Source organism: Terrapene carolina, unplaced genomic scaffold (genome assembly GCF_002925995.2).
Source record: "Terrapene carolina triunguis isolate 2854851 unplaced genomic scaffold, T_m_triunguis-2.0 Scaffold58, whole genome shotgun sequence".
Lineage (NCBI taxonomy): Eukaryota > Metazoa > Chordata > Testudines > Emydidae > Terrapene > Terrapene triunguis.
In genome coordinates, this window is record NW_020664409.1 from 87,294,291 (window position 1) to 87,306,658 (window position 12,368).

At 38.8% G+C, this 12,368-nt stretch overlaps 1 protein-coding gene across 1 annotated transcript in view; it reads right to left on the reverse strand.

Moving 5' to 3' along the window:
- Positions 1–12,368, reverse strand: part of CSMD3 (CUB and Sushi multiple domains 3) — a 1,099,171-nt gene that overhangs the window by 971,974 nt on the left and 114,829 nt on the right. Inside the window, exon 2 of the mRNA XM_026659890.1 lies at positions 380–602. Coding sequence (XP_026515675.1) covers positions 380–602 — 223 coding nt within the window. The remainder of the gene's footprint in view (positions 1–379; positions 603–12,368) is intronic.

Sequence of the window (12,368 nt, forward strand, 5' to 3'; positions counted from 1 at the left end):
TTACAGTATGGAAGCACCTGGGGCATGCTACTGGAACATATTTTCGTGAACATCTCTTTGGAAGCTCCAAAACTTACTGACTGAACTTTGCACACAGGCCTGTGTGCACACAGCCCAGGGGTTAAAGCGAGCTGATAAATATTAGTTTTAACAATGAGAAAAACATCTATAGGTTTAAAAAAAAACAAATTTGCTATCATTGCTACAAATATTTATCTATTTCCACTAGACAAATGTGGTGGCACATCTCATAGAACCTATACAATTTCTTGTCTGAGTAAAGAGACATACTTAAAAGACCTCAGTTTTGATCTTGTTAAATACATTTAACACAGCAACAGAAAAAATACATTTTAATAGGATAGTGTTCATCATTTACCTTGTCCTAAAGTTTGCAGGATGAGGATGTCCATCATATAATGATAAATAATCATATTCCTCTTCTAGAGCAAAAGACTGAAAAACAATCTGTATTCTGTTTCGTTCTTCTGCTATTATTACCCATGTACAGTTTGCACCATTTGGATATCCATATGGGAAGCCAGGACTTTCTATAGTGCCATTAAGACCTTTTAAAGTTCCACCACAGGTATAAATAAACCCTGAAAGAAGAGAAAGAAGAGTAGATTAATAACATGTTAACACAGATATACAGTAAAATATGCCAACGGAATTCATGGCCTCTATTAATCAGCAAAATAAAGTATCATGACATGTAATTGTCCTGTGCTACCTTAGAAGAGACAAAGCTTAGAATATCATGACCATGTACTGTAGAAAGATACATATAATGAAGTCAAATGTCATACAAGCAATATGGAAGGCTCCGGACAACATTTTGTAGCAACTATACAGAAATGTGATTTTTTTTTCAACATCTTCTAAGGAAGTTGCTTTTCCATGACTCCTGGCAACAGGCAGATATTTGAAGCAGCCAAACAGAAAAAAATTAATGTTCAAGAGGGGAAAACAGTGCAGATTCCCTCACAGCTAATGTTATCATTGTAAAGAAGCGATATCATTATTAAGATGATATAAGCCACTATCTAAATGAGTTTGGGTCGAATCTTGAATGAAGGGGTAGCTAGCTGCATGTGACTTCATTCAGGAGAGACTGAGATTGTGTCAGTGTGTTGGGGAAAGGAGGCAGAAAAACTGACAAATTATATTTGCTCTCTTGGCAGAGGAACTGTGACCACAGTTTGTAATACGGATGCATATTATGTATTAGATTCTAGGCTGCTCTTGGGCATCGAAATGATGACTGGTCAGGAGTATTTTTTTCCATGAGAGACTAATACAATATTCTTTCTCCAATGATATATGTGTCACCTCCAAATTAGGTTATTGTAGTTAACTTTTGGGGGGGCTGTTCCAAAACTGAAACTAGCAAAGAATGTCTCGACTGGTTGTTACAAGGATTTTCCCATTGGGAGCACATTATATCAGTGCGTAAGGAACTGCATTGGCTGCTAATAGGTTTCTGGGTTGAACTCAAAGTATTACTATTAACTAAGAAAAGTTCACAGCCTGATTACCTGAGAGATTGTCACTCTTCTTGTGCCACACTGCCACAGCTAAGGCACTTGAGTTGGACCTCCTTTATTATATGAGGAAAGGGACTGCTAGCAGAGTATCATGCATGAGGAGTCCTTTATTTTGGAATTCACTCCTGCATCCCCTTAGTCCAGATCAATTACAAATTAGATTTGTTAGCCCTCCTGGTTTCCTCCTAAATCCATCTCCCAGCTCCCTTTCCCCGGGATTTGGGATCGGGGTAGGCTGAGAGTCATAGAGCCATGTGCATTATGTGCATTATGGTTTAGTTTTATTTTCTTATACTTGCTGGATGATATTTAATGTCTCAAAGTGGGATGAGCTACATTTAATATATTTATATTGTATGATTAATTGTATTGTGTATTTTCAGTGTATGTAATGTTGCTCAGTAAATAGATTTATAAAAGCCAACATATGGACAAATGCTAAATATTGACACACACAGCTCACATGCATACGATTTAACTCATTAAATATTTTTTTCCCAGGCATGCATGTTGACAAGTGTGTTTGTCCATCCCTTCCTCTGAACCATTATGCAGAAATCTTCTACAAAGATCATGTGATCATCCCATAAAATAGATTTCCCTGGGGTTAGTAGTAGGAAGAACAGATCCATTTTCTTCCTATCTTCTATGTCTATGTTTACCTCCCTCACTGGTAGATAGAAGCTGGCACTTATGGGACTCCGTTTATTACTATTTTACTTTGCATAGCACCATACCATAGGTGTACAACACCAAAAGAAAGAGAAAGCTCCTCTGGGGAAGGCATTTTGGAATTGCCTTGTCTGGTCTTAGAGTCACACTGTATTACCAGCTGCTGTAAATTAGCTCCGAGGATTCATTTTCATGTCAGATTTGCCTGCCCACTTTCAGCTGTCAGCAGCTTCCATTTTCAGAAGAGTCTGTTTTATTTATCAAATCCTGCATCTCTGCCTCATCAACTCGATCTGTTTTTAAATCTCATCTGAAAATGATCTTTTATTTATTATTTAACTCAGACTGTATAATTTACCTCTCTAAAAACTTTTGGGATATAGTTTGTATGGAAAAAATTCCACCAAATAAAGCTGAATTATTTACTAGTTATGTGCCACAGAATCCCTAATGGAAGCACAACCTTCCCAGTAACAAGTTTTCTAAAATCTCCATCAATTTAAGCCTTTCTAGCATTGCATCTATACTGGAACTCCATCTTTGAACACAAGAAAGGAAGAACACGATGGAGAGCTGCACCTAGCATTTTCTATTTGTTTTGGGCCAGCTCTAATAATATAGACTAATACATTTGGTTAAAAACAGTAGCAGATTTTAGCAAACAGTCTGAAGCTGCACAGAAGTTCATTGTGGATCACAGTGCTGGAAGGGAAAGAACAGCTACTCCCCTCCCTACCCAAATAGGTGAGCCTTGACTTTGCCTCCTCAACTTGCACGAAGTAAGAGGTCGCTGAAGATTTTCAGCCCTCCCTCCAGAGCAAAAGTGGGAACCAGAGAGGATTGAAGGATGGCCCAAAGTCATAATTCAGTCTCTAGTCTACTCCTGAGGCACTGCCACTATGTGCTGCCCCTTGCTTAAAGATAGCATATATGTTGTCCAATTTCTTTAGAATTATTTTGCTTATAAAATACAATATAGAGATACACAGGATATGATGAAAAAAATCTGTATCTAAACAGGAGATGAAAGTTATCGTATTCTAAATAAGGATTTAACTGAAGAAAAACAATGAAATATCATGTAAGATTAAGTGACAGTTAATACTGAACATAAAATTATTAATATTGGGCCTCATTCTGCTCAGATTTTTCATCTTTTAGGAATCTACTTTTTCTTCGACATATACATCTTTATTCTTCCCTCATCCAATTAATTATTCATATTTTGCAAAACGACATAATTTTATATTATCTTTCAGAGAGAGTTAATGGTTACCAAAATGATAATATACATTGTGTCATAAGACATTTATTCAGTTCTGGAGCATCAAAAACAAAACTGAAGTTTGATTTTGACTAGTTATGCTTTTTTGACCTTTAATATGAGAACATGTCAATGGAATCTATACACCAACTGCTTTAATCTCTGCATTCAGATGGTAATACTTCTTTACTTGAACTCTTCAACTCCGATGGTCTAACTTGGAAATATTCAACATACAATATAAGGTTATTTAATAACTGGCTCTCATTAGATGTTAAAAACCATCTAAATTATTTACATAAGACATAATTAGTGATAACACTTAGCACTTTTGTATTGTGGTCTTTTTCATCTGTAGATCTCAGAGCTGCACACAGAATTCAAAATGTAAGTATTAGTTACAAATTATTTCATTCTCATTTCAAGAGAATGGTGCCTCAGACTAGAAAGTCTGCAAAAGCTTTAAGTAAAAAGGGAAGTATTCACTTAATTAAATGTGAAAATGAATACAATCAGCACAATATGCCCATATTTATTTCTATTAAGTTCAGTTTATTTATTCTGATTCTAACTTTTCGATTTGCAAAAGATTGTTTACATTGATCATGTTTAATTACATTGTAAAAACATGGTTGATGCACTTCATGGAGCATCGTTCTTGCTCTCACCACCTTTGCATAGTTCCCTTTCCCTTCCCTCATTAAACATCTGTCATTCACACATGCTTCCTCAGATTTCATTTCTCCCACAGCATTCAGTTTGTCAAACTCTGACTTTTCCAGTGCTGTCAGCTTCGTCCTATTCTTGATTGTCCATTGTCCATTCTGTTGGCTCCATGGTCATAGGCTTCTTCAATCCTACCCTCTCCCCTACACTTGCATCTTTCACTCCCCTCTCTGAAGACAACATGTGCTTACTCCACACCTATGCTCTTCCTGTTCCTGAAAATTCAATGACTACTCTAACTTTGCCCACTACAAGATTAATTTTTCTTTTTCAGTTCTACCCTCTTCCTAGCCAAAAAAAGTGCTCTCTCTCTTTCTCTCTCTCACACACAAACACGCACATGCAATCTCCCTGCCTTCCAAGAACTGCTCTTTTGCTTAACCAGTTTTATAGCGGCATCCATCGTCATAACATGTGGTCGATTCAGTCACACTGATTACAATACAAAAAAACCCAAGAACAAAACAGTTAATCAATTGCTAAAAATGGTCCTAAACACAAAACCTTCTCTGTCTCTTTTTACTGCTGCATCTGTACCCAGAATATTGCCACATTAATGTTAGGACAAAATTGAACCTATTCAGTAGCACATGAGTTCTCCACATGCCTCTGCTTTCTTCTCATATATGCCCTCCTTTATCCCAGTCTTTATGTTTAAGGTCTCTACATCTGTAATACACATCCCCATCCTTCCAACCTCTTTCTTATCTCCAGCTTCTCACTCTTTCTTCTGTCTTATTACCATTCATCTTCAAGCACACATTGTGTTTCCTATCCTTAAACCCTCCCTTAGTCACATCATCCTTATTCCACTGCACCACCTTCCAGCTCTTTCAGAAATCTGTCTACTCATAGAACCAAAATTCCATTCCCAAGACTCTGATCCTCTTCAGACTAGCTTCCACCCCCTTTACTCAACCAACTGTCTTTCTCCTTGCCAGGGGTAAGCCACACTGTTCTACACTCTGCCTTTGGTCTCTCTACTGCCTTTGATAACATGGACCAATCCCTTCTCCTCAAGGAACATCTCTTCAATGAATTTTGGTGTGACTACTCTTCTGAGTCTCCTCCTACTCCTTTGAATTCTCCTTCAGTGCCACTTTCAATAATTCTTCTTTCTCCCTCCTTCCGTGTTGGTGGTGTTCATGTATTCATGCTTGTTCCGCTCCTTTCCCCCCACACACACACTTGCTTCGTAGGTGTTCTCACTTGCTCCCATGGTTTCAGCTAACACTTTTACACCAGATGTGCCATAAATCTAGCTTTATGGCTGAAGTTCGATCTCAGCACTTACATGTCAGTGACAGTTGCCTTAGAGAAATAAATCCATCCCATTCTGTCTATTCTCATCTCCTCTCTCTCCATGGATGACCCACTACTTTTTCAAAATAAATCTCTCATATTTCTTACTAAACCACATTTCTGTCTAAACTTTTCTTTCTTCTCAATTGCTCTATTAGTTTTAACTCCCCTGTCCTCCCTTTAATCAGGACATGCAGTCTTTGTGCCCTCTTGGACTCCTCTCTATTGTTCTTCCCTCCCGCTAATACATACTCTCACCAAACCCAGTCACCTTCTCCTTGCAACATCTTGAAATCAACCCATTTTCTCTGATTCTATTGCTAAAAACCTGACTCATGCCCTAGTTCTCCTCCATTCCTTCCAGAACATTGTGCTATCATAGAAATAAACCTCACTTCCTACCTGTCTTTTTTACTGACTTTCATTCTTCATACCAAGTTCACACTTCAACTCACTGTCAAGGCTCTACCCAGTTCTCTCCCATCTATTTATCAGATTGCATTTACTCTTGTTCTCTTCCATGTCCTCCATTTTGCATTTCCCTTCAGGACTTTAATTGCTTCTTCCTACTTTCAATTCTGCACCTTTTTCAACCATACCTAATGCTTCCATAGTTTCCACCTTTAGGTAATTCACAACTTTCTCCCCTCTTTCAAACCTCTCCTGAAATATCACTTCTTACAGCTAGCTTTCAACAATGCCAGCAACTTTGTTTTCTAGTATGGTGGCTGCCCATTTTCAAAAGAAGGCAGGGAAAAGTAAAACCAAATACAATTATCCATTCCAATTCTACAATAATATTCTCCCAAGAGCAATATTTATATATTTTGGGGTTCTCTTCTCTCTTCCTTCCTTCCATTTTCCTCAATCACCCTTTCTCTACATTTAAACTAAGCTCTTTGGCTCCATAAAAGCAGCAGACATGCCCAGTGGAACAATGTAAACACTGCTAAAATGTTACAGATCCTATTTTTGTAAAATGTAAAAAATAAACACTGTTCAGATCTGCTCTTAAAACTTTCAGTAGAGTCAAGATTCCTTAAAATTAGCCACATTGCCTTTTCATTTCACCTTTGTGCCTCAAAGCACTTAAAGTGTTCTTCAATTGCTTTGTTATTCATCGACAAGAAGTAGTGTTGGAGTGTTTCCTTTCTGCAAGCTTATCAGAAATTGCACTAATATGTTGAAATTATAGAATTTCTCTAATAAATAAAACTACATACAAGAGAAGATGTTTTTAGGAATTTAGCTTCTAATCTATTATTCATAACCATTTTAAAGCTATAACAAAGACAATTAAGCTCTTCTGAAGATATTGGGCTAAATTCATCCCTCTTGCAGGGAGCAGGGATGAAAGAGGCCAGTTCTGTTCCAGTATTTGTTGGCACTGGCTTAAAATATTGTGGCCAATTCAATGACTTCCTAGAGGAATTCCTATGTGCCCATACTATGAAGTAAAATATCCTCTCCCACTTGATTAGAACCCCATTTGAGAGCAACATGCCTTCCAAAAGGGGTAAATTCTCCTCTATGGTTCAATAGGTGTAGCTAACTATTACTGGTTACATTTCAAATCAACAGAAGTCTAACACAGGGCTTGAGTCACAGATCTGAAGTAGAGTCCCTGAACTTCCAACAGAAAGAGAGCGGTTCCCCTCAGGTAGGCATTCTTCCCTCTCCTATAACTTTTCTATTAGAGAACCAGCACATTCACCTTTAGTGCATCAGGGTCAAAAGAATTCCAGAGTCTCCCCCAAGCACTGTCCCATATCTAGGCTGATGCCACCTTTCTTTCAGCCAGATGGCATGAGTTCTTTCCTCACCTATATAGAGATGTAAGGATACCTAAGAAGACTCTGCCCCTCCTTGCAGGGCTGTGCAAGACTTCGGAAGACATTTTGAGAAGCACAGGAACTGCTCACTCCTACTCTACCCCAGAAAGGAGGATGCTGAAAAAGGGGCCAGAGAGGAGGCAGGGCCTCCATCCTCCCTACCAATCCTTGTTCACCAGGACTACTCTGAGCTAGAGTTGTGTGATTTTTTTGATTTTCTGACAATTCTGAAAAATAACTACCTCAGTCCCATTTTGGGTCAGACAAAAGGTTTTGTTTTGACAAAAATCAAAATGTTTTGTTTTGATCTTAACCATTTTTAAATGTTTTTGATGTATTTTAAGTACAAAGAAAGAAATTTGTGAAACAAAGTGTCATTTCAAACTGACGAATCAAAGTATTTCATTTAGACAATGTTACAATATTTTTTAAATTGAAACCATGACTGACTTTTTCAGTGACTGAAAACTGGGGTCTCAGTAAACAAACAAGTTTTATGACGTATACAAAAATAAATACCAATAAAATTGTCATGAGACATATTTTTAAGATAATCTATTTTTCATTTCAGAAGAAAGGCCCTTTTCAACAACAACAACAACAACAACAAACCTGTTGTTTGAAAAATGTCACCTACTTCTTCTTTTACCATTCCAGACATCTGAAAAGCTTAAATCAGCTCTTACTTAAAAACACCATAATCATAAAACAACCTGGCGGAGAAAGATGGTCACCTATTTCTCCCTGAAAATATAGAATTCCCACCTCCCCTAGACAGTCACATTATACTGGCCCTGGTCATCCCTTCAGGACTTAGAATCTAAACAGAACAGAAAAAAAGTACTAACAGTTCCTCAACCACCATGGGGTGAAATCCTGTCCCTTAAAAAAGTCAGTGGCAAAACTCCCAGCCTTTCATCCCTGGTGTCTGAGAATCCTTCATTCCTAGAGAATTTCAGAACGTCTTCCCCATTTCCCACATATATTTTTCGACTGTCTTTTGGATCAGAGACCTACTGTTCCAAATAGCCGCCTCCTTCCTCATATTAACGGAGAAGTGTAATCTTGCTATTGTGCCTAACATCTGGATGACTGAACTAGACATAAAAAGATGGACATTTGGAATCTCATCACACAGAACATTATAAATCCCCTCTGGGCTAGACAGATTGTAACATATGCTGGTGATGCCAAATTTGCAGGGGAATCCTGTTATATATGTCTGGGGAGATGGTAGACAGGTATGAATTTTTTGGAAAGATGATAAAGATTTAAAATCATTTAGTTGCTGGCCTCAATCTCATTCAGCCCCCTGCATCTTTCCCCTGGGCATAATAATAGCAACCTTAAACTATGATCTCCCCACTTCAAGAGCTCTAAATCCTGAGAGCTGCTTTATTAATGGCCAAAAAATTCCTTCTACTTCTGAAGTGGAAGATACTCACTACAATTGAGTATCTACAATTGAAGATTAGTGCAGTAGTCTCAGCAGCTTGGCAGCCCTAAAAAGAATAGCTTATCAAAGACAAGACTGAAAATAAATAAATACAGACTTCATTTCTGATTACACAGTTATTGTCCCCTGTGCTCGGGAATGAACACATACCCTATAATACAAGAGCTGTTGCACAATGTAGATTCCATTAGTTATTTCATTTTCACTGTTCCCTCTCAGCAATGCTAACAAAAAAGCCAAAGGTTTTGTACTGGGCCTCATTAGTCTTCAATGTAACATGTAAAAAGTTGTATTGTTTATCATTAAAACAGGAAGATTTTTTTTTCATTTTTTTAAACACTGTCTGGTTTAGCTCTGCCAAAGAACCAGGAAAAGGGGTAAGAGAAATGGCTCTTAGTACACTCTGAGCTCCTAGGATGGACTGGAGTATTTTTGTGGATTTTAGAAATACCAGCTGGTGATTTTCACGGAGTTCTCCACCTCCCATTTAGTCCTCAAATATCATATCTTAGAGCAAAATTCATTAATTCGTTAATAAAATGGTAAGCCGCACCCTGTTTCCATTCTTGTCATTTGCATGAAAGGCAGTAGCAGGTTATTGCCAAAACCAAAGAACCATGTAACAGTGGGGTCCATTCGAACCTTCTGACAAAATAATTTTATAATTTAATTGAGTCCTAAACCATTATGTACATTAGACTGACAATTAAACTACATTAAAATAACCTTTATGCCCATTATACTCAGGACATTTATATCAAACAAACCAATTTCATATAAAAGTGTTCTAAGTATAAATGATTAGTGTTTGTTTGCAGTTCTATCATGATCATTCTACTGGCCTCCCTCTGAGCTTGATGGGGAGGCACCAATCCCCTCCCCTGGTGGGCGGAGACAAGCTGGCACACCTCCTGTGCTGGAAGGAGAGGGGAAGGACAGGAAGTATAAGAGGCGGGCCCTTCAGCTCAGTTGGGCTGGAGCCAGATGTCTCTAGCCCACTGCCGGCCTCCAGCTCCACTAGCGAGCAATGTAGCACCCTCACCTCAAAGGAGACAGAGTGCGGCAAGGAGCTGCTGGGTTTGCCAGCTGCCATTTACTCAGAGGAGGCATTAGTCTAGTGGTGCTGTCACAATAGGACTCTGCATAGTGGTAGGATCCCTGCTGACCCAGTGATGGGATCCCCCACTACTGTTAGGTCCCTGGGCTAGGACCTGGTGGAGTAGGGTGGGCCCAGGTCCTCCTAACCCCTGCCGCCAACCCCACCTCTGGGTTGGCGGCCTACTCACCTTATGCCTGACAGCCTGTGCTTTGTGTATTTGTGGTCTGCCTTAGCCAGAAGGTTGGGCTAAAGACTGCTCCCTAGTCTGCCCTGCCCAGAGCATCACAGCCCCAGATTGCATAAATTGCTGTCTGCCCCGCCAGGAGGCTCCGGCCATAGAATGATTGGTGCTCAGCCCAGCCAAAGGGCCAGAACCTAGCCTCCGAATTGACCGTTTGTTGTGTGATGTAGTGAGGCAAAATGGCCTCCCTCCGAGCTTGACAGGGAGGGATGACCACCGGCCACTATAGGTGATATATGCAATTGTGTTAGTATCAATTAACATTGTTCCTTTAAAGAAAAGACTTTCATATCTTGCTTCAAAATGTAAGAGCATATCCTATCACTGCCTCCGGGTTCATAGAAGGTTCCAGTTACATCAGAACCAGAGTACTTAAATAAAATAAATTAATGGAGATATCCTATCTCCTAGAGCTGGAAGGGATCGTGCAAGGTTATTGAGTCCAGTCCCCTGCCTTCACTAGCAGGACCAAGTACTGATTTTGCTCCAGATCCCTAAGTGGCCCCCTCAAGAATTGAATTCACAACCCTAGGTTTAGCAGGCCAATGCTCAAACCACTGAGATATGCCTCCTCCCCTACACAGTAGAATTTGGAGGCTCTCTAGAAAATCTCCACCTGCTTCATATGCTGCAAAGCCCAACCCTTTGGGGCTCCCTATGTAGTAAAGCTTAGAGGAATAGCATTAGAAGTTTATGAAAGCAGGTGCTTAGCTAAACCATTCACAGCCTTAACCATTGCATTCTTTCCCAGGCAAATGCTACAATTCCTATTTAAGAAGCTGGATCATTCAGACTACAACAACTAAGAAGTTTAATATCAGAGGATAACCCTGATGGATAAATTAGTGTTGTGAACACAACGGATAAGAAATTAGTCTTGGTTTGGATCTTAGATCATGTTTATTGTACGGGAACTATAGTGGCATAGCTATGCCAGCATAACTCTATAGCATAAAAGCAGCCTACAGTGACAGAAGATTATTTTCCATCACTGTAAGAACACCACCTCCCTGAGTGATGGTAGCTAGGTTGACAGAAGAATGCTTCCATTAACCTAACTGTTTCTACACCAGGGGTTAGGTCAGCATAGCTACAGAGCTCAACGTGTGAAAAATCCACACCCTGAATGCCATAATTATGTTGATGTAGACCAGGCCTATGGCAGCACTAATGGAATGTAGAAGAGGTCCTTACAGAAAGCTACAGCAAAAGTAACTTGCTAAGAAATTACATACATTTAGTAGTACTCTTTTAAATTAAAGTAAAATGGCCAAAAGATGTAATTACAGAATTCACACTAATTGGCATGTAGCAGAATAGTAAATGTAACACTGAATTTAGTTACATTTTATTTAAAACCTAGAGAAAAAGCACCAGCTTCAGTACATCACATCTGGTTATTTGGAATCCAGCAGCAGTCTCAGACAGCTGACAGGGAATAAAATACTGCAAAACTAAATCACCCAGCATAGCTAGTTATGTTATTGATTTGAGAAAGCAGCATGTGATTTTTTATAAGTGGACATATTTCCCTCTGAAGCATCAGAGGTTGCCTTCCTCCCTTGAGTTCGGCTAAAATGAGATTTAAAATAAAAACAAAAAAAAGCAGCAAAAGACCAAAAAAGTTCCAGTAAGTAATCAAGTAAGAGCTAAACATAATCAAACAAATATTCGTGGTGGATTGAAGTGAGCTTCAACAAGATTAGAAAAGGCTTGGAAGACTGAATGATAAGAGATTTAAGAGAAAATTGAGGAGATGCTGCTTGAAGGGAGTTCTGCCAATAGAAATAAAAAATGTATGAAAAAGAGAAAGGGGGAAGCTCTCCATGATTACCCTTTCTGTACTCAATCTTCCTATTCTCACAAATGCCTTCTTTATGAAAAGAGACACCCCTCAACATGAGGTCAGATTTGTTTTAGATGTAAGCAACCTAAAAAGCCTGTCATTCACACAACTGGGATTGCCCTTTTTAAAAAAAATCAAGTTTCTAAGAAGAAACCTAAAAACTCCTGCTTTGGATTCTCCTTGAAATTTCTCTGAAAGACAGACATAGGCAAAAGCGGGAAAAAAAGTCTGTCATGTACTAGAAACTCACTGCCTACTTGTCAAAACAACATTCTGGAAGCTATTTATTACTATTTTCTACACAGAAAAGAGTCTTCTAATTCTGCTGCAAATTAGAAGTCAGATTTCACTGAATTTTCATCTTTTCAAAAAGGTAGATTCTG